The sequence below is a fragment of the Glycine max genome, chromosome 4, assembly GCF_000004515.6.
Source record: "Glycine max cultivar Williams 82 chromosome 4, Glycine_max_v4.0, whole genome shotgun sequence".
Lineage (NCBI taxonomy): Eukaryota > Viridiplantae > Streptophyta > Magnoliopsida > Fabales > Fabaceae > Glycine > Glycine max.
The window spans coordinates 50,515,672-50,536,904 of record NC_016091.4 but is presented as its reverse complement, the minus strand read 5'-3'; the positions used below and the strand labels follow the sequence as shown (position 1 = coordinate 50,536,904).

The 21,233-nt window shown below is 31.0% G+C and overlaps 2 protein-coding genes across 3 annotated transcripts; one reads left to right on the top strand and one right to left on the bottom strand.

The window, feature by feature from the left end:
- Nucleotides 1-1,873: 1,873 nt before the first annotated feature.
- LOC100811114 (auxin-induced protein 5NG4-like) lies at nucleotides 1,874-6,261 on the top strand. The gene is given in 7 exon segments (NM_001253273.2): nucleotides 1,874-2,170; nucleotides 2,543-2,605; nucleotides 4,201-4,317; nucleotides 4,756-5,011; nucleotides 5,289-5,447; nucleotides 5,564-5,715; nucleotides 5,844-6,261. Coding segments are annotated over 7 exon segments (1,185 nt in total). The 5' UTR covers nucleotides 1,874-1,958; the 3' UTR covers nucleotides 6,070-6,261.
- Nucleotides 6,262-14,834: 8,573 nt separating this feature from the next.
- LOC100784738 (DNA ligase 1) lies at nucleotides 14,835-19,208 on the bottom strand. 2 transcript variants are annotated; one of them, XM_003522532.5, is made up of 9 exons: nucleotides 18,909-19,208; nucleotides 18,704-18,809; nucleotides 17,686-17,990; nucleotides 17,413-17,518; nucleotides 16,958-17,320; nucleotides 16,621-16,697; nucleotides 16,414-16,538; nucleotides 15,751-16,017; nucleotides 14,835-15,025 (listed from the first exon to the last, which is right to left on the bottom strand). In XM_003522532.5, the coding sequence occupies exons 1-9, from the start codon at nucleotides 19,010-19,012 to the stop codon at nucleotides 15,006-15,008; spliced, it is 1,473 nt and encodes a 490-aa protein (XP_003522580.1). In that variant the 5' UTR covers nucleotides 19,013-19,208; the 3' UTR covers nucleotides 14,835-15,005. The 2 variants fall into 2 exon arrangements, with proteins under 2 accessions (XP_003522580.1, XP_006578974.1); XM_006578911.4 differs by lacking the exon at nucleotides 14,835-15,025 and having other exon boundaries at nucleotides 15,928-16,043.
- Between the last annotated feature and the right edge of the window lie 2,025 nt (nucleotides 19,209-21,233).

Genomic DNA, 21,233 nt, shown 5'->3' with positions numbered 1-21,233 from the left:
TCTAAAAAATATTAAAAAAAAAAGATATTCCACAAGATTATCATAAATTTAATAAGATCTATTAATCAATGAATATATCAATATTTCCTTACTTGAAAATGATATCATTTTCATTCCTATGAATCCAGCTGGACCACTTTGCAACAAACTATGGTAACATCTTAATTTCTGTAAATTTTCCTTCCCATTTAAAACTAGACTCACAACACTATATCAACCATAGCGGTAAGGAGTTGACTGAAGTCAACACTTAGGTGTATAAGTTGTAAGATATACTGGCAAATTAGTATTGTTCTTGGGAGGCATTAGGCATCGTATCAAGGAATGCAACCCAATTCAAATGTCTATATATAAACAAAAAAAAAAAATCAATATCGATCACTATTCTGTAGAGTTGTTATTGTCTTGAACATCAAAGTTCATTTTGCAGGTACTCATCTCTTATTAATGATTTTCTACCATAACAGAGAATTTCATTGTTGTCAATAGATCTTAAAAATAAATCCATGTAAAAATCATTGTTGTTTGATTTGATTTTTTTTAGCTGAGCATGCTATATCAACAGAAACAAGAAACCACAATCAAATCCTCATGGTTGGAATAAGGTTGATCTAGTGGTTGAAATAACAAGCTTAAGAGTGAAGGAAGAAGGAGAAAGAGATCAAGAATTAAAAAATTTCTATTGATATTTTTATAAAAAAAAAAACTAACAATTTAATGTTTACCCATTAAAAAAAAACTAACAATTTAACGTTTACCCATTTAAAAAAAAATAACAAACTCGGATATCTTGGATTTTGGGTGTAAATGTGTAAGGAATATAGCACAATCTGACGGTACCACCAAAGTCAAAATATACATTATAGTGGAATATTAAATCTGTTGTCCTATTTTCTTGTTTTTCTTTCTTTTTTTGTTTTTTCTTGTTTTCTATTCTTGTCTTGGTATCCCAATTAATTGAATAACGACATTTTAATAAGAAATAATAATTACGAGAAAAATATTATTATTTGAAAGACAATTTTTTTTGTTAAGTCATCATCGTTTAATTGGAGAAAAAAACATTCGAAATGGAACACCTTAGCTTAATTAATAAATAGAGAAATAGAGAAATTTATTGAGCTACTTAATAAATATTTAATAATGTTGATTGTATTAATATCCTTACTAATATATATCTTAATCGGACTCCAACATGATTTGAGTATATTAGATTCTATATGTTGAATTCAAATATGATTATATGACTATCATAGCATATATATGTGTGTGTTGATCGAGACAGGTTGCTTAACATTGTTATTATTCGATTTCTGACAAAACTAAACCATGTAATGTGTCCATTATGTAGTTAAAGTAGGTGAAAAATCTCTAATTAACGAATGATTTTTCACTCGTCCTTCTTTCTAAATGGTGTCCACATATACAACACACCCACTCTTACTTACCACATAGGAACATATTTGCTTGCGTCATGACCCAGCACTAAACCTAAATTCCATTTGGTGGTCAATGAATCAAACACCTCCCACTTCCCATAAATTAAACAAACAGAGAAAAAAATATAATAAAGAAAGAGAAATTACAATAATAATAATAAGAGGACAATAAATATTATTCTCTAGAGACACATGGTATCTGCCTTACTTTTTCTGACCTTCTATTATAAACACAAAAGAGGATTCTAGTAATTGCTAGGAATATGTTTGTTTTGGAAAATGGGTAAGGGAATAATCATTGGGGGTGAAAATTGAAAGTGGGAGAGAGTTAGCGCCTTGGACAAGCCAAAGGTGTTGTGCGAAACCGGGTCTTCTTTTTTAAAATTATTTTGCTTTTTTGGTCTATAAAAAGACCATTTATCGTTTTGAGGATCACCTTCAAACTCCACAAGTGTCACAAGTCATAGCTCGTTAGAGAGAGTTTGTGTGTTTTGTGTGTCACCTTGGTGTGCATACGAGATGGAGGAGCAAAATGGTAGTGGTAAGTTGAGCCAAGGGCTTCGCAAAGTGAAGCCTTACCTTGCTATATTGTCCCTTCAATTTGGCTACTCAGGGATGTATATCATCACTATGGTTTCCTTCAAGCATGGAATGAGTCATTGGATACTCTCAGTGTATCGTCATGTAGTTGCCGCTATTATAATAGTCCCTTTTGCACTTGTCCTTGAAAGGTATATCTCTCTCTCTCACTCTCTTTCCCTTTCTCTTTCAGTGTTTACATCATATGTGTGTCTCTCTCTGTCCTCCTACCCAATTAGCAGCAGCTTTTGTTGTTCATACTAATTGTCAATGTCCTTATATTTTTTTTTCTGAAAAATGATAATCAGTGTCATTAATTAGTTATGAAACTGAAAGAAATTTTTTTATTGGAACGTATAAAATTATATTACTCATAATTTTTTTTACGCACAATAAATACTTCATTATGTTAATTTTTTAATCAATACCTTGATCGATGACACTGATTAATAATATCCATTTTTTTCTCACATCAGCTTAATTAATTAACAATAAGGTTTTGTTCTGATTCACAATCTTTGCAGAAAAATAAGACCAAAGATGACTCTTCCCATCTTCCTGAGGATAGTGGCACTTGGTTTCCTTGAGTAAGGCTCCTCAGATCATTTCCACCTACCATATTCGCAGTATCAGAATCATACATTTAATTAGTTTATTCACGGTCTCTTCATGGATTGTATCATGCGTTATAATATTTGTAATGCATGCATGCATAAGTAGCTATACATTTAATATAATCTTTTCATTGTATTCATTTTGTTAAGTAGCATAAAATCTATATTCTTTCTTGTTAAGTAAAGGAAATTAAAAAGATTCCTGTGGAATATAAATATTCAAACAATAAAATATTCACTTTGAATTTAATTTTTCAAACGTTTTTAAATTAATACTTTCGCTTACTCTTGTTTCACTCTTGCATGCACTTTTTTCCTTATTTACGTGACAATAAAAAATACAAGATTAAGAATAGAAACACATAACACATTTCAAGAACACTTACAATAAGCCCTCAACTTCAAAATCAAATGAATAAATTTATTAACTAAATAGCTATATATTTAACTTATAAATACATAAATATTTTAACACAAACAATACTTAAGTAAATATATGTATCAGGTTTATTAATTAAATTTCTTAAACTGGAAGCACTATTTATCGGCAGTGTTTGCTCTTATTTTTATTTAGCCGATAATTGGCTGTATTCTATATTTTCATAAAAAGAAAATCCTTAAAGAAATAATATATAGATATAGATATTCTGCATAATGTATAACCTAGCTAAAACTGATACAAATGAGATAATAATTAGCTGATAGTGACGTTCATAATGCTCCACCTTTTCTAGCGGACACATCATACCAAAGAAAGTGACACACCATAGATAATCATTAACAAAACGCAATGTTTCCAATCATAATTTCATTACTTTCTTACTTGCCAATAATTTTAATTCCTTTTGTTATTTTAATTAAACCATACTACGGAAATGCTAGCAGGGCATGTATCTGTTGGTAACATGATCCGTACGAGGCCGAATTGATAGGATGAGCACCCAGCACTTATATATAATTAAATAAAAATGCAAGTGCGGGGGGAAACACGATACACTTAGAAATAAGTATTTATTTCACATAGTATTCTGAAATAATTTGGGCACACCTTGTGCTCATTTTAAGCATTTTTTTAACAATACTGATTTTTAGTTTTCCATAAAAAAAAGTCACAAATTATTGTGACGCACACTCGTGTCAAACTGAGACAAAGGTATTGTTTGTTCGAAATTCAACTGTAACATGGTATTTAATTGGAAAAAAATGAAGAAAGAGGAATTTATATTTTTTTTGTCTAATTTAAAATTTTGGAAGGGGAAGAAGAGAATGGAAGAAAATTTTCTTCTTTGTCAAATTTTAACTTGCATCTAAAATTTAAGAGAGTCAGAGAATGAAGAAAGTTTTATGTTTATTCAATTAAATTATCCTCAAATAATTTAAATCAAACCCTCTACAGTTATAATGTCTCTTTTAACCTATAGATAAAGGTTTCCCCGAGTCTTTTTAAAATCATTTTGGTTACCGTTAGATTTTATATATCCTATAAATTGTATAAAAAAAAGTTAGAGATGAAATTTTTCTAGTGGTTTTGTATAATTAATAAGTTTGTTGGTGATGAAATGGAACAGGCCAGTGCTAGATCAGAACTTGTACAACATGGGGATGAAAATGACCTCAACAACGTTTGCATCCGCCACTGTTAATGTCCTCCCGGCCATTACTTTTGTAATGGCACTCGTTTTCAGGTAAAAGATTATTCAATCACTGTTCACCATTATATTAATGCAAAGTTTGCGTGCTTACGCAAAGAAATAAGGCTAGTTCCTAGCTAGTGGCATTCCAAAGAATAATAATAGGATCAAATCAAAACACTATAGAAGCCACCCTGCATGCATGACATGGGGCCGCTACTTGACAAATGATGTCACAAACTATTTTGTTCCATATCATATCCACACTCTTTGCAATATTCATTCTTAAAATACATTAAAGCTAATTGATTAACTGATTCCATGTAGTTCAATGCTATCGCGTGTGCAAGTTGGATTAAACAACCTTTTTTTTTTTTGTCAAGACATGTGCATATCAAATAAGATTCTTCCGATTTTCTTAGTTATTCATTGTTCAAGATTTATTCTAGTGAATCTAATGAGATGGAAATGATTCTACCAACGTACGTGCAGGCTAGAGAAGGTGAACTTGAGAAAATTTCACAGTGTAGCCAAGGTCATTGGAACTGTTATAACAGTTTCAGGAGCTATGGTTATGACTCTGTACAAAGGCCCTGCCTTCCAAATCATAAAGGGTGGAGGAGCCATGAGCCACCATAGCAACTCTAGCAGTACCAGTACCACCGAACCCTCTGACCAGCACTGGATAGTTGGAACTGTTTATCTCATATCAAGTTGTGCTAGTTGGGCTGGCTTCTTCATTTTGCAAGTAAGTATAGCCCAAACTAGTCATGTGCCATAAATCATTGCATGTCTATTGTCTTTTCTTTTTTTTACATGGAAAATAATACATGTCTATTGTCTAGGACTATGTTGTCCCGAACAATTTTCACGTAATATAAATTATATTTTTTAATTTAACAAAAGAATTAATAATATGCCACGTAAAGATTGATTACAACAACATGGTCGCAGACTATATAAACTTCGCGGTCGTGCACAAAAACTTAATAGTCTGACTTTGTGTTTCTACTCTGTGGAAATAGTCATTCACTTTGAAGAAGTACCCAGCAGAGCTCTCACTGACAGCTTGGATATGCGTGATGGGTATTATTGAGGGTTCAATCGCATCCTTTATATTTGAACGAGACTTTAGTGTATGGGCTATAGGCTGGGACTCAAGACTTCTTGCTTGTGTTTACTCTGTGAGTGCCTTAATTTCCTTAGTAATAATTAAAATTGAAACCCATTGCATGGTGGTTGTTTCTAATTAATTACTGATTCAAATAAATTACTAATTTGCACTAAAAATAATAACCAGGGGGTGATATGTTCTGGAATGGCGTATTATGTACAAGGGGTTGTAACCAGGGAACGTGGACCAGTGTTTGTGACTTCTTTCAGCCCTCTATGTATGATTATCACCGCTGCATTGGGTTCCCTTGTCTTAGCCGAGCAAGTTCATCTAGGAAGGTATGTATTAATTATTAAACATTTTTTTTATTTGCATCAATCAAATTAATAGCAAATTCTAAATTTACTTGTGACTAGTTAATGTGCTAATTAATTAAATTTATTTTGTGTATTTAATCCCTTCTCAGTATATTTGGGGCAATTCTCATTGTGTGCGGACTTTACACTGTGGTGTGGGGCAAAAGCAAAGACCGTAAGAGCACAAGAGAAATAGAGAAAGGTGAAAGCCGAGAATTGCCAATAAAGGACGGTACAAAATCAGCGTCAGACATTTATGAAGGCATTGAGATCAATGTTCCTGCTGAGGTGTTGAAGAAAGGAGAAGGGAAAAATGTCCCACCAACAACATCATGAAAGGTCCTTTTATAGGACCAGCACTATAAATTTTCCTATTAGCTTAACTAGATTGAGGTCAAGAAAGATTTTGTGCATTGGGAAAATCTTTATCTGCCTCACTGGCTTCATTTTCATTGCGCCTTTCTAGAAAGTATAATGTCAGTCAATCAAATAATGCAATAATTAATGCCATTGTCTCTATTTTTTGTACTTCCAGTACTTTCCTTTTTTCTCCCTCACGTTGAGGTGCTTATCTAATCATACGTGTCACTGCACTCAAAGCAAAGATTCTATCTCCAAGAAATGAAAGAGTGTGCAAAGAAATAAGGGAGAGTATGAATTTTTTCCTATTTAGTTGCCACGAAATGGAGTAGAGATTTGAGAGAAAGAAAAAGTCTCGCCAAAAAACTGCTTACACACAGAAGTGAGGAGAAATATGGTGAAGTTTGAGAGTTGGTTTGCTTTTTACATAGTATCCTCACTTTTTTGCATTAACAGGTTCTAGATGGTCATAAATGGATTATGCTATGCTGCATAATTATATATTCCATATAATCAATTGGTCATGCATAATCGATTGTGTCATTTTCATAATCAATTATATGTGATTATGTTAAAAACAAAAAAAAATGGGGTAAGAATAAAATTATACTTTTGATAATACTCTTGTTTATTTTCTTTCTTATTTTTTTCAAACCAAACAACCTTAAAATTTATTTTTTTATTTTATTTCTTTTCGATCAAACAATTTATATGTTCACTATATTTCTTATTTAGTTTTCTTCTTTTCACTTTTTTCCTAGATAGTTCTTCTCCTTTTGTTTCCTTCCTTTTTATCAAACATAATCTAAAATAAAACTAAACATGCCAGGACATTTAGGTGTAGCAAATGTGTTTGTATTAACGTTTGAAAGTCTTTTAAAGGGTGGTTTGCGTATTCTAAAACAGTGAGCAAGAAACAACTTCCTCGTGTCATTGAAGTTAACATGTATTGATCAATGTGCAAGATTTTGACCAACCACTTTATTATATTATTCATAATATATATAACGTGGCAATACGATAAGTTTCTATTGAATATTTGTGTAAAAATATTTTACAATGAAAATGTATTAATCAGATTCAGTTTAGCTTGTCTTTCCCGTCTTATGGCTATATTTCTTCGAACTTTACTAGCAAGTTGTAAAGAGAATATTAATTGGATACTGGATATTTAATTGATCCTATATATGCTCGCATGAGGTCATTTCGGCATATATTTTGATGCCAAATGTTTGAGGAATTTTTTGGGTGCAAGATATTCTTGGATTTGACAATATAACAGATCCAAACAGCGCTTAATATTTTTCATAACCAAATTAATTATAAAGAAAAAGATAAATTAAACAAAGAGATTCTTTACAAAATTTGTTCAAACTGATGTGTAAGGTCTAAAAGCTTTGTTTAAAACACTGTCTAACTTGATAGGAGAATAAAAAATAAAACAAATATAATTTGTAAAGACTAAAAATTAAAAAAATAAAATTTTTCGCAAGAACAAAAAATAAGAAAATACTAAATTATAAAAACTAAAAATATATTTAAATAAAAAAAAGTAACACTTACCATATAAAACAAGTAGAAAGATTAATACCCGTTAAGGTCAGTCTAATAGGGGGATTTTGAATAGTTTGTATAATATATTTTAAATTCAAACCTCATTTTATTATTATCATTGTACATTAAAAATAACAGGAAGATTAATTAATATGAAAATGTTGTAAAAGTCTTCGTTATGAATTGACATTGTTTCACACCAATTTAATCTAATTTTTAGATTAGACCTACTACATTTAGATTGATGTTAAAGAGAACTATTAAAGATAAATTTAAACAAACTTCTACCATGTTTAGAAACAGGTTAAGAATAGAGGAATCGCATTTAAGATGTAAAGGCTATTATTATTATTATTAGCCGTTAAAAATCACTTCCAAATTAAACCTGGAAATCACACTCAAAATGTAAATCCAAACACGCTATTTATTTTCAAAATTCAAATTTTTGATTGGTAGTTAAATTCAAACAACTCACAACTAATTCATTCTAACTTTTATGCATAATAACTAGTCTAATAAATTACTCATACTATTTAGCTAGTTCACCCATCAAACTGGCAGGTTGAATCATGGTTCTTACAAAGCTATTTTTAACTTAGTAATTGGACAATAACTGAATATATAAGATCACACATCAATTATTAAATGGAATTGAATGATTGATCCTACATATGCCATGCATGAGGTCATTCTGTATATGTATATGCCAGATGTTCGAGGAATTTTTCGGTACAAAATATTCTAGGATTTGACAATGTGGTTTTTGTGTCAGCAATTCATTATGGATACAAACAGCAGTACATGTACAACGAAGAGAATCAAATTCAGATTCCTTCCAACTTCTGAGTTCTGTCACAAAGATCCCCCTCCTAACTAAGCAACACGCGTCACGGGCAGCAAGACAAATACTGCTAAATAAATTAAATAATGATAAATAATATGCATATAAACAAAAAAAAAATCTTTAAGTCAAAGATGAGGAGTGTTTCATTAATCTCGTATATAGCACTGATCCAAAAAAAAATTACATTAAAAACATCAAATATAATTATACTATTAAATGGATCATTTCTCCACATATGTACTTAAGGAGATCGTATATTACTCTGACAAGTCTATGAGTTATATAAAAAAAAATTGTTAAATGTGATGCACATTTTATTATTAAAAAATGTCTAATTAAGTTAAAATATATTTCGTCAGATGTTCTAAATTATTTTAGATATTTTTTCTTTCACAGAGCTATTCTACTTCAAAAGCAATCATGTTTAGATCATTATTATTGGGTGCTAAATATAAACACTTTTTTTCCAGAAAGATTTGAATCCTATTTTATCACACTGGTGAAGAAGTAGTAACTCTTTCTGCTATACTAAGCTCCATTAATAAAATTATTTAGATTTTATAGTTACCAATTTCACAACATATGAATGTATCTAAAGAGTAATAAGTAAAATATTGAAAATCTTAGAAGAAGCATTTTCCACGGCACATTTAAATGGGCAGAGTTGCGTGTTCCTCGCACCTCTCACATAATATACCTTCCAATTAGTAACTACTCTACTAATATATCTTCCAATTAATACTTCAAATTCCAGAAAGAAAGAAAAAAACAGAAGATGCATTCAACTATGCTTTAGAATAAAGCTTCTAACAAGTTGAATTGTACTTTCCACTTCATGTTGGGGTGTTGGATTGCTTTTCCAATGTCCATGGGTTGTAGGTCATCAGATTAGTATTATTTAGCCGTACGTCATTTCCACTTTCCCTGTAACTCCCACGACCTACAATTGCTACAGTTTAGGAGCTGAATCTTTCTCATGGCAATCAAGTGGTCGCTTTGTTGTTTCCCTGTCATCCCCCAATTTGTTTTGTTCCATTGAAGTAGGCAAATTTAGACACACTTCATACACATACAAGTTGGTTGATAGGATATGCTTGTCACAAGATCACGTTTACTACTTACTGTCCCTCTGCTCTGTGCTTACATGTCGCCAAGGACTTCTTTTATCCACCTCAAATTAAATTAGCATTGAAAAGAAAAAAAAATGGCGGATCGTCAATCGCAAACATCGTGGCAGACAATTTCATTATATATTTCTTTATATGGACCAAAAATAATTTTTTTCCTTCAAAATTTAATGTAAGTACATATTCAAGACAATTAATTATGCTGAAACAATCACGTATCATCAATTGATATTCATGTTTGCTGTGATGGCAATTCCATTATATTCCTTGCAAAGTCCATATACAATATCATATCTAACTGCTAAACAACACGAGGCAGGAAAATAAAATAAGTAAATCATCAGAATCTTGAGCATAAGAGGTAGGATAGATTTTGCTACTAGAATTATTTAGATTCCAATAAGTTGAATATTTGTACCCCAAATGGGTGGATGGTTTTTGGTTTCCAATCTCACTTCTATCAATTTCATTGGTGCTACTACTTTTCTTCTCGAATGTCCTTATTAGCTATAGCATGGTATATGAGATTGAGATACACTTGTATTTGCCGTCCAAGTTAGCTAGTTCACACACCCCATCGCTAACTTTCCTGTTTGGGCATTCCTCTTATGGACAAGTGGTAACCTATCATCTCCAACTTATTGCCTTAGTGGCTGGTAGGTCCAAACCCTACATGCTAGCTTATCAAATCCGCTAACTTCTCTATCACAATAGTTGCTTCCATACACTTTAACTTCGAAATTCAACATCATCTTCGATTAGAAACATGAGTGATTTGTTATGTGGGTTTTTTTTTATTCTTTATTAATTCTTGTGATTCAATTAGTAAGAATGGGACAACATGATTTAGTACAATAAAATTCGAAGTTCTTACATGTTATATCTAGATATTTAAAACTATGACCACGCACGTTGGCTATTAGTTATGTAATCATTTTAATTAAAGATAAATAATTATATTTTGAAGAATTGTTAAATAATGAAAAGGATTTAGTTCCTTCTTGAACTTTTGAAGTTCTGTCAGTTTTCTTGAATTCCTACTCAAAGTGATAGATCAGTACTAATGCATAATGTTCATCAATGATGTGCGATGCTTTAATACTAAAGTAGAATTGGCTACATGTTACTTAATTGGACACTAACGTGTGATAAATTAAGATGGGTGCATCCATCGTATTTTTATTTTTTTTTGTTTTTTGGAGTTTGGAGGAGACACTAGCTAGTAGCTACCATGACCATAAGATCAATGCATCATTATTGTACAAAATTAAAGTGTGCAGGCCCCAGACAGAAAGAAATTGGACGCTACCTACTTTCCTATACTAAAGAAATCTCACCTTTTTGACCGAAATAAAGACCAGCTAGTATACTTTCTTTGAGATAATAATGGCTTTATAATTTTATAACGTCAACAAAGTTCAAAAAAATTTCAACATCAAAATACCTAGTCACGAACACGACTTTTTGCATGAGCAATCCGATAGTTATGCCCGAAACGAAACATAACATTATTGGGCGTGTGTTTGTGTGTTACGTTATTTGTCATAAAGTTTTTGTTTTGTGGCACGTATTTTATATGGTGGTTAGAAAAACAATTCTTAAAAGTTAAAATCATATCACACATTTACAGGTTAATTTAATTAAGTTTGTAATTGCATCAAAAAGGTTTTTTATGATTTTTTTTTCTTTTTCCCACTTTATGTTTTTTTTTACATAATGCATAAGCTTTAATTTAGTGCACCAAAAAAATATGTGCTTTTATTCAGTGGCAAAACCACATTCAAATGATTATCGACATCTAATCTTTTTAAATAAGTCTTTACAAATTATTTGGTATGGTTGTACGGGAAGAAAAGCATTCCATACGTTATATATAGTATATAATCATCGTAGGCTAAACCAATACATGTTTACATTTAACCCTATTGGTCTTAAGCGAGCCATGAAGCTACTAAAATAATACGCATACCACATTAAACTAAGCGAAAGTTCTATATTACATTTATATTAATACTTGCCCCTGCACTTCTGTAAAAGAAAGAAAGAAGGGCAAACGTAAATAGTTTAAATTTTCAAAAGTTTATCACACTGTTAAAGTGTCATTTAAAAGAAACAATTATTTTTAAAAAGTAGTTAGATCGATTTGAAAGAAAACAAAACACTTGCATTTAATATTCACGCTATGTGCTAAAGCCAGTCATATATGAGAACAAGTTACATGTTGACCAAATTAATTGCACTTTACGATCCATATCATTTTTAATCTGCACATTTTTTTAATTGTGTGTATTTCGTCTCTCAACACAACTAAAATTTAACATCTCCATTGTACCTCATGTAATGGCCTTCATAGTGGAAGCGCCACACATCTTTGGAGCTTCTCAAATCGTTGACAGAATCCATATATGAAATCTCTTACTCACCATAACAACCACATACAAAGCAACAAAAATGATAAGCATCTGGACACACAAGCACTACAAGAGTATGTGCAGACGAAACACAAACAAACATAGTAGTCATGCATGAATATGTATAATTAACCAATCAAAATATATTCAACAACTCAACATATCCATACTAGATCATCTAATAGAGAATTGTATATATCAATCAATGATCATGTTATGTAACTTGTAGTCAACTCTATACTTGTGTGCATGAGACAGACACCACTCCATAGAGTTAATAAATGTTTATTCAAGCAAATCAATTGGTTATGTCTTCCATGGTAAATATATCAACATGATTCTTTATATAGTCAAAAACACGTCATGTCCCATATGCCAAAACCATTTGGCAAACACACCTAAATCTGATATATAAGAGCAATTGTGATTTCGTCATGATGTGTCGTGCAAGGATACGTAGTTGCTACTACAACACAAGAATGCACAGACTTAGTCTACTATGGAATCATACATTCGCAAATCCATAATTAAAGTCTATATCAACGATCTTAGCTATCCTTCCTTCACATCTCAGAACACAGGGTGTATGCTTTTATCCAACAACATATATGACATGTGCATGTAGATACCTGACAACACCAATGTACATACTCTATCATCCTTATATTTATTTCCTACTTCTCTTGTTGAGATAAACTCAATCTCACAATGTGTCTCGGCTCGATCTACAGCCTCAAAATCAAACAAGATATATCGCTACGGCCTACGTACGGATCATAAAAGCACTACCACTCACGTGGTTTCCCAATTAAGTTCGGCCATTAATAACCTCTTAATTAATTAATGCTTCATAATGTGTTGATTACGATTGATTTAATTTCCTTAAGTATCGTATTATACAAAATTTATTAAGTTTATGAATAATATGTGTATTACAAAGTTTTGTTATATATAAAGATCTTGTTAACCAATGTCCTTAGGATTAGAAAACTAAAAGAAAATAAAATATTTATTATATAAATTATAGAAAAATATAAAAAAGATCATGAGAAATATAATTTTTCATCTCAATAAAAATATTTTTATTTTAGATTCTTTAACCAATGTTCTTAAAACATTGATCAAACATTTGTCTACGTATAATTAAATAAAGGATCCACTCGTAATTTTTCATTAAATGCTAATTAAATAATTAACATTTTAATGGACACTACTACCTATAGTCCTTTTCATATGCAGGAAGTGTAGTGTAAAAATACGCTACATTCGTTGCTTATAAAAAGCACCGGTGATAATATTATGTAAAAGTTCAAACTATAATTCATTTAAATTCATCCGAGTTATTAAAATAATCTATTAACTTATTACTATTTCCTTAACTTCAAAAATTTATTCCGAGTTAAAAGAATATTTTAATTTTATTACTTCATAAAAAAATCACAAGTTATTGTTATTACGCAATAGGTGCTTCTATAAATTTTTAAAATATTTTAAGGATAAATTAACCATTTTAACCCTAAGTTCATTATTTTACTAGCATTTATATTGTTTTAAACTATAAAATTAATCATCTTCAAATTATGGCTTCAATAAATTATATTAATATTTTAAATTATTTATCACACAATTTGAGTTTTCCCCCCTTTTTAGATTTTCCATTATAGCCTTTAAAACTATTCTAGATTCACTTCTTTTTATTCCTTTCCAAAGTTAATAATTTATTGAAAATAAATTTAATTACTTTTATCTAATGAAAAGTTACTTCAGTACAATGAGATTACCCATCAACTCAATTGAACCTATAAAAATACTTACAAATTATCCATCAACTCATTGACTATAAAAATCCAATTTACGTGCTATTTTTCCTCTATTCCAAGGACTATATGTTATTAATAGGTTTTTATTATATCTGATGTTTTTATACAGTTGACAATATTTAAAATTTCTCTCAAGTATCATCACACTATTACTTGCATATCAATTTGCTTAAAAATACAAAAATAATGAAAGATAATTTGTCTTTCTTCGTTGAACTCATACTTCTTACAATGAGATTAACTGTGTCAACTCATAGAACAACAAAATTAATCAAATACATGTCAAAAACCTGAAATCTTCTAATGATCGCCATTTTCAAATGAAATTTATACTATTAATAATTATTTCCGGTCCTGGTAACAGTGTTTATTTTGAAGCCCAGCCTACACATGACAATTTATCATGTACATTGGTCAGTCTTATGTTGATTTTTTGAAAATGACAACCCAAAGTCGAATCCAACAAAAGTTCATTAAAAAATAAATCTTGTCCATTGTTGGCAACTCACATAGTATAGAGTCATGACGCGTAGGGGGACTAACAAGGCTCGGTAATACTCCCCCGACCCAAAAATACAATCCAATGAAGTCCAACTATACAATCGGATTCCACTATCTGGGTTAACATTTGAGGTTTTAATTCAAAATTAAAAAAGACATTTCTTAAAGAGGAAAGGTGGATTTTAACAATAGAGTAGACGAGGTGGGCAAAATTACAAAACACTCCGTTTCAAAACTATCTTATGTTTTAAACAATTCAATTTTATCTCAGGTTTAGCTTAGTGTAGACTTAAAAGCAAGTTAAACAGAACTTAAATTTGGAAATATATTTCAAACAGACGACCATGCTGCCACTAACTGTTGAGATGAGGCAATCTATTAATCTAAGGGCAAAGGTGTTTCGTAGGGGAAATAAAATATACTAAATTTAAACCAATACTGTCAAAGCAGAAGTTACTATTAACGGACCAAGGAAGAAACTAAATTAATACTTCTGCAACTAGCAACAAGTACTGGCCATTACCACATTATATATTCGGAACAACAGAAAATAAAGCAAAAGAGCAAACACGTTACAAGACATTACATTATACACCATCACCTCCTAATTAATTGTGAAAAAAATCGCCTTAATTATTGTGAAATCTGTCCGAGTTCAATCGCTGTCCTCTTCATCTGCACAAAAGAGAGAACGTAAGGACAACCACTTCCCAAAAAAAGTAACGCGTATCGTCATAGAGAAGATAATTCACCAGACAGTTTAACAAGTGTTCCGTAAAATTGCTTCACAATAAGCTGTGTACTAAGTGCAGCTCACATTTTCCTCTCTATTATATTAAGAAACAATTAAATCTTAAAAGATAACCACGGAAGGAAATTGGGTAACAGGAAACGAAAAGAAAGATCTAAAAAAATGAAATGCAAAATGCACCCAAAATCTTTATTGTGCTGTTAAAAGATTCTTCAAACCAAAGATTCTTTACTGTGCTGTGATTAGCTGCCATTTTCTGTGGTGTGTTTAGCATATTCGAAACCTCGGGTTACTAATCAAGGCTTGCTCAATCCAAGTGTCCTAGAAGACAAGGACCTTATCGGAATTCAGTAATAACTAATATCCAGATATTTGAAATATTATTGTCGACATCAGATAGATATCAAAATGTAACACAAGTTCAGGGGCTAAGACCAATGCTATAAAATGTTGAAATCATTTGATAATTGATACCTACTAGCAATGATGCTTCAACCCTATCAAAGCAGTTAATAATTATCATTAACAACAAACTACTTGACCACTGCAAAAATCACTAAAGAACACATTATTCCTGAATCTATGATATATAATGTAACCAAAAAAATGAAAACAAAGTAAAGCCTTAACATATTTTAAATAGATTTACCATCGTTAAATTCTTCACTCTGACTTCCATCATCGTCACCGCTATCCTCTTCCTCATCTTCTTCATCCTCTTCATTATCATTATCTTCATCGTCATTATCACTACCTTCAGCCCCATTGCCACTGGTTTCAACTGGAACCTTTGGCTTTGGAGGTGGAGATGTATAACTACTTGTTGATCTTCTACGTGAACTTGACACAATATTGCTTAGATCAATACCCTCAAGTTCTTTGGCTCTCGCCTTCTTCCTTTTTACTTCTTTGATTTCTGAGTAAATGAGGAAAATATACATACTGAATGATGTTAAATTTTTCACTGCAAAATATACATACTGAATGAAGCCAAGACCCTAAAGACATCGCATAGATTAATTCATTTTAAAGTACGAACAACTTATGGGACAATTTAATAATGCTACATTGTACTCACAACACAAGTAATTAAATTTAGTTTCTCACATCTCAACATTGATCAGAACTAAACAAAGAATACCAAGGTAAAAGTAGCAAAGGTTTCAATCGTTTGGGTTGTATGAAAGATAATTGGGATAGCTGATAACAACAGCTCCAAGCCTAGACAAAGGGATACATATTTTATTCAATCAGGATGAAATATTGCAGCTAATATCCAGGGATGAGGGAATAGTAATAAACATGAGCTCACCCTTTTCAGATGGATTTGAAGACAACCCTTCTCTAGACAGTATTTCCTCCAACTCCTTAATTAGCTGCCCTTCTCGTTTGTTTTCAGGCACTTGCTTGACTTTTTTGTAAATTACGGGAGGAACACTGATAGAAATATATAATAGCAAACTATCATCCTGAACAAAGATCTAGGATCATAAAAAGGAATCCAAGGAAGAAAAATTACCTCATTCCACATGCTTTAATAACAGACTTTAAGTGCTCCACACGTTTACCATACACAGGATTTGAAACTTCTTTCTTCTGTAGTTCAGGGGAAAAAAGAACAATATAACCCAATGAAATATACCTCATACATCTAACTTGTAGAAATTGATAAAAAAAAAAGTTGAAAACAACTTCTTGGATATTCACACAGAAGGAGAAGACTCATAATATAAAGAATTGTTATTCAACACTAAAAGATTGTGACTGTTCAATAATTATGGCTATGGCCTTAACTCCTCAAATTATACCAGGCATTTCTATTTGCAATCAGCATAAGATCAATAAATTAGTATGACCTTGGAAGGTTTCTCTGGTGATGAATGGGACTGATCATCTTCAGAGTTCTTCCCATTATCTTCTGCATCACTATTGTCTTCTGAGGCTGCTTTAGCAGGTTTGACCCTTTTCTTACTGGATAGATCAGACTCCTCTCCTTTACGCTTTTTGGGTTGGACAGAAGTCTTCACCTTGCCTTTTGGAAGAATTTTTTTTCTAGGTTTAACTTCATCTTCCTCACTCTCTTCCTCATCGGTCTCCTTATCTGAAGTATCAGAGTTCTCTTCACTGCTGACCTTTTTAGTTACTTTGGTATCAGGTTTTTTCTTAACAATTTTCTTAGCATTCTTTGCAGGTTCGGGAACTTCTGAAGATGTTAATACCTTCACATTTAAAAGAGACATGCTAAGCATCAGATAGCGTGTGTTTGTGCTTCTTAGGGGCATCAACGACACTTCACAGATTTTCCACTCACCTCATCAAGCTGTTGACTTACAAACTTCTTATAGGGATCAAGAGTAAATTTATCAAGTTTAAGATCTTCCTCCAAGAGTCGACGAAGACCAGCCATAGTGATTTTCCTAAAATTAACAAGTGGAAAAAAGTGCCCCGTGTCATACCATAAGAATTATAGCCAAACAATCAGTTGATGTGAATAAATGTACCAAAGGAAAGAACATGTAGTGCATTGTCATTTGTCATAAAGAGAGATAAGAATTATAAATAATTGAAAAAATCAGCGGCATACTCTGCATTAGCCTTGATGTACGAAGATCTTTTTCTAACAGCTTTCTTAATTAGAGCCTCACTTGGAACTACTTTGGTTCCATTGCCTTTATCATCCTTGGTTTCAAGTTTAGCCCTTTTTTGTTCTTTAAGAAGACCTAAGACTGGAGAGTCTTCCATCTTCTCCTCATCTTCAGGGCAAAGATCCTTCGCATCTTTTGATTCACATTCTTCTTTTGGTTCTTCTGACTCTTGTATACTTGAACCTTTTTCCCCTTCTTTCCCTGATATCTTTGGCCCATCATCATCTCCTACCCCTTCTAAGCACTACCAGCAATGAGGTAAAAAAACACACATTGATAAGAAGACTTATGAAAAAAATCCAAGCATTCTTCAATGACATCAGAATTGATAAAATTAAACCAAATGCAACACAAATACGTTATCAAGGTTGCCAATGGCGGAATATGGTAGAAAGCTAAAATTCCACCAAATAAACACGCCAGTGCAGCCTATGGTACCACTATAGCGGGCTTCCCTTCACAGACTGCTTGTGGCGGAGGGATTGAAAAATGCCACATTATAGGGTTCTGAAAAATCCGGATCCACCATACACTTGTCAACTGTACTAAAACTAATACCAATCATACATAAATCTGGTTAAACATAATACACTGAGGTCCTGGTTAAATAAAGAGAACAACTGCCCCTCATAAAATCCAAGTAATGACAGTTGTGCTTACTGAAATCAATTTATTCAGCTACTAAATGTTAAACAAACAGTACACGTGACTTCGAACCATAAGATTTAATTCTGCGAATTCAGAGCGCGAATAATTGTTTTGCTAAAGAGGTTACTCGTTCATGACTTAGGGTTGGTTACCGAATGCATTCACTAGCGAAAAACAAAAACGCTATAAAGCAGAAAAAAAAAAAAAAAAAAAAAAAAACTGATTTTGGTGTGATGCCCTAGTAGCTTCCACTTACACATACTAACTAGGTTGAAATTAGGGATTCGAATTAAGAGCGAAAAAAAGTACCTTGAGCAAGCATTGCTTGATAAATCTCTTGTGCACATCCAAAGCATACTCCTCCAATCCCAAGTCTTTCTCGAGCAATCGACGAACACCCTCGAACGTCAAGGAGCTGCATTGAAATGCGAAACAGAAAGCAAGAACGGTACTTAAGATTTAAGAATAGCGGCAACGAAGAAGAAGAAGAAGAAGAGAGAGAATAGTTACTCACTCAGATTGTTCCTTGAAGTGAGAGACGCGAGAACGCATAGCCGTTTCAATCTGAGACTCTAAAATCTCCTCCTTCTTCGTCGTCCCTTCGCTGGCTTCTGCCATATTTCTTTCTCTCTCTCGCTGTGAATTCTCAACTTCCACTTCTCGCTTTGCTAATTGCTAATAGTGAAATTGCATTCAAATTCAAATTAGGGTACACTTCCTCAGACACACCCACACACACACTTCCTCTGTTCCTCAGTGCTGTGTTTGTTCGAAATACCTGTGCCTGTGACCCCGCGGATGCATATGCTTCTGTTCTCCTATTATGTGACTATTAATTATGAAATTTTGTTTCCCATTTTTTTTCTATTTTCTACTAATATCTATGTGATATAAAACTACTATTTTTTTTTCTATTTTCTTCTCATTTCTGTGTGATACAAAATTATTTCATTCACATCCGAAATAATTTTTTACTAAGCAAACATGGATATTGCAAAAAATAATTTTTGTAACTCTCAAGTTAATTACTTTGAAAAAACAATTATGTTAAAACTTCGTTTTTTTCAAAATCTCTACTTTTTTTTTACAAAAAAATGTGTCAAAATTTTTACCTCCAAATTTCAAGTGTTGTTACGTTTGAATATCTTTTATTAAATACAAAAAAACACACACACATATATATATATATATATATATATAAAATAAATAATTATGATATTTTGACCTAAGATCTAGGTGTATTAAAAAATGAATTTAAATTCTAGGTGTATTAAAAAATGAATTTAAATTAATTATAAATAATCATGATATTTTGAATTCAGATCTTAATAAATTTTAATGTTATTTTAAAATTATTTTTTCCATGAAAACATGATTTCATCATACAAGTATACGATAAAATTATATTTTTATTACATATTTTATGATAAAAAAATATAACGAAAACATAATTTTGTTATACAAGTCTACAATAAAATTATATTTTTAATGTATCATTTAATAAAACACGATTTTATTATAGATTTATACCACAAATTATGTTTTTATAAGCTGGATAATTTTGAAATAACATTAAAATCGATATTTTCAATAGCAGCTCCCTTAAATGTTTTATCTAATATGTTTAACAAAATATTTCTTGACTTATTCTTTTGTATTGTGATTTTTTATTTTATGTGAAATGGAAAAGGTATTCTTTTCATCCTTCTTTACTTTATATGGTTCGTTTGATTATCCATTTGTCAAAAGGAAACAAAATTATCAAGTCATATCAGATTGAAAGTACATTTTCAAATAATTTCAATTGGTTCATATGATTTTTTTGTTATTATTATTGAGTTTCTATTTCCAAAAGACTTTTCATATAGTTTTTTATTTTATTTTATAGTCTTTTGTATGTAATAAAGCGTGTCCTAAAGAATCAATTAGTTTATTTTATTTTATACAACACATGAATGTTTGATCTTTTGTTTATGGGACTTAGTTCTGCAACTAGGTTCAATATCCTTCTCAAAATGATGACAATAATCAAGAATGACCTTTTACCTTAATAATGGGTAGCAAATAAATATAGATTTACTGTTTTTTTAAGGCAATATAGACTTACTGTTATAAAAAGAAAAAGGGGAAAATTGTGCCCATCTCAATGACAAAGCATTCAAGCGCGCACACCAGCATATCTTCCCTTTTAGTTGTGATGCAATCAATTCATATCAAAGATTAACAATGTTATAAAGAAATTTCGTTTTCCCTCAATTCTCAAGATATTTTTTTACGCACACTCAATCCTCAAGATACTTCTTATATTTTAGTTAATCATTGTTTTAATGTAATTTAAGATAACATTAGGAATTTATTAAGACACACAAGCACCTAGTTACCTTTTAAGATATACTAACTTTAAGGGAAATCTTGTTTTAAAAAAATTAATTAAAAGATATGCTGGAAACACATTATTTTGAACACATTTACTATATTTGATTAAAATTTATTGAAAATGAAAAAAAAATGTAGGTCCCACTTCATATTTTTTCTGTTCGTTTTCACTTCTAATAATTTTTTTAAGGATTATGAAAATGGGTTAAACTTCAAATTCTATCATAAATAAAAAAATTATTAAAAATAAAATTAAAATTAATTAAATATTATTTTTGGAATGATAACATTAAATAAGATAAAATTAATTAAATTTACTTATATTTATATCCAACAAACAATATCACTTTTTATTTTAGTATTGAAAAATAAAACAATTAAAAATATTGTCAATTTTTTTTATTACAAACTCCATTGTTTGAATACTTCATTGTATATGCCAAGCATCAAGAAACTAATAAAA

Coding starts and splice junctions, on each gene's coding strand:
- LOC100784738 (XM_003522532.5), bottom strand. CDS start 19,012: ATGGCAGAAGCCAGCGAAGGGACGACGAAGAAGGAGGAGATTTTAGAG. Junction 17,991..18,703: donor TCAAGCAATGCTTGCTCAAG/GTACTTTTTTTC, acceptor CATTGCTGGTAG/TGCTTAGAAGGGGTAGGAGA. Junction 16,539..16,620: donor ATTAAAGCATGTGGAATGAG/GTAATTTTTCTT, acceptor TATTTCTATCAG/TGTTCCTCCCGTAATTTACA.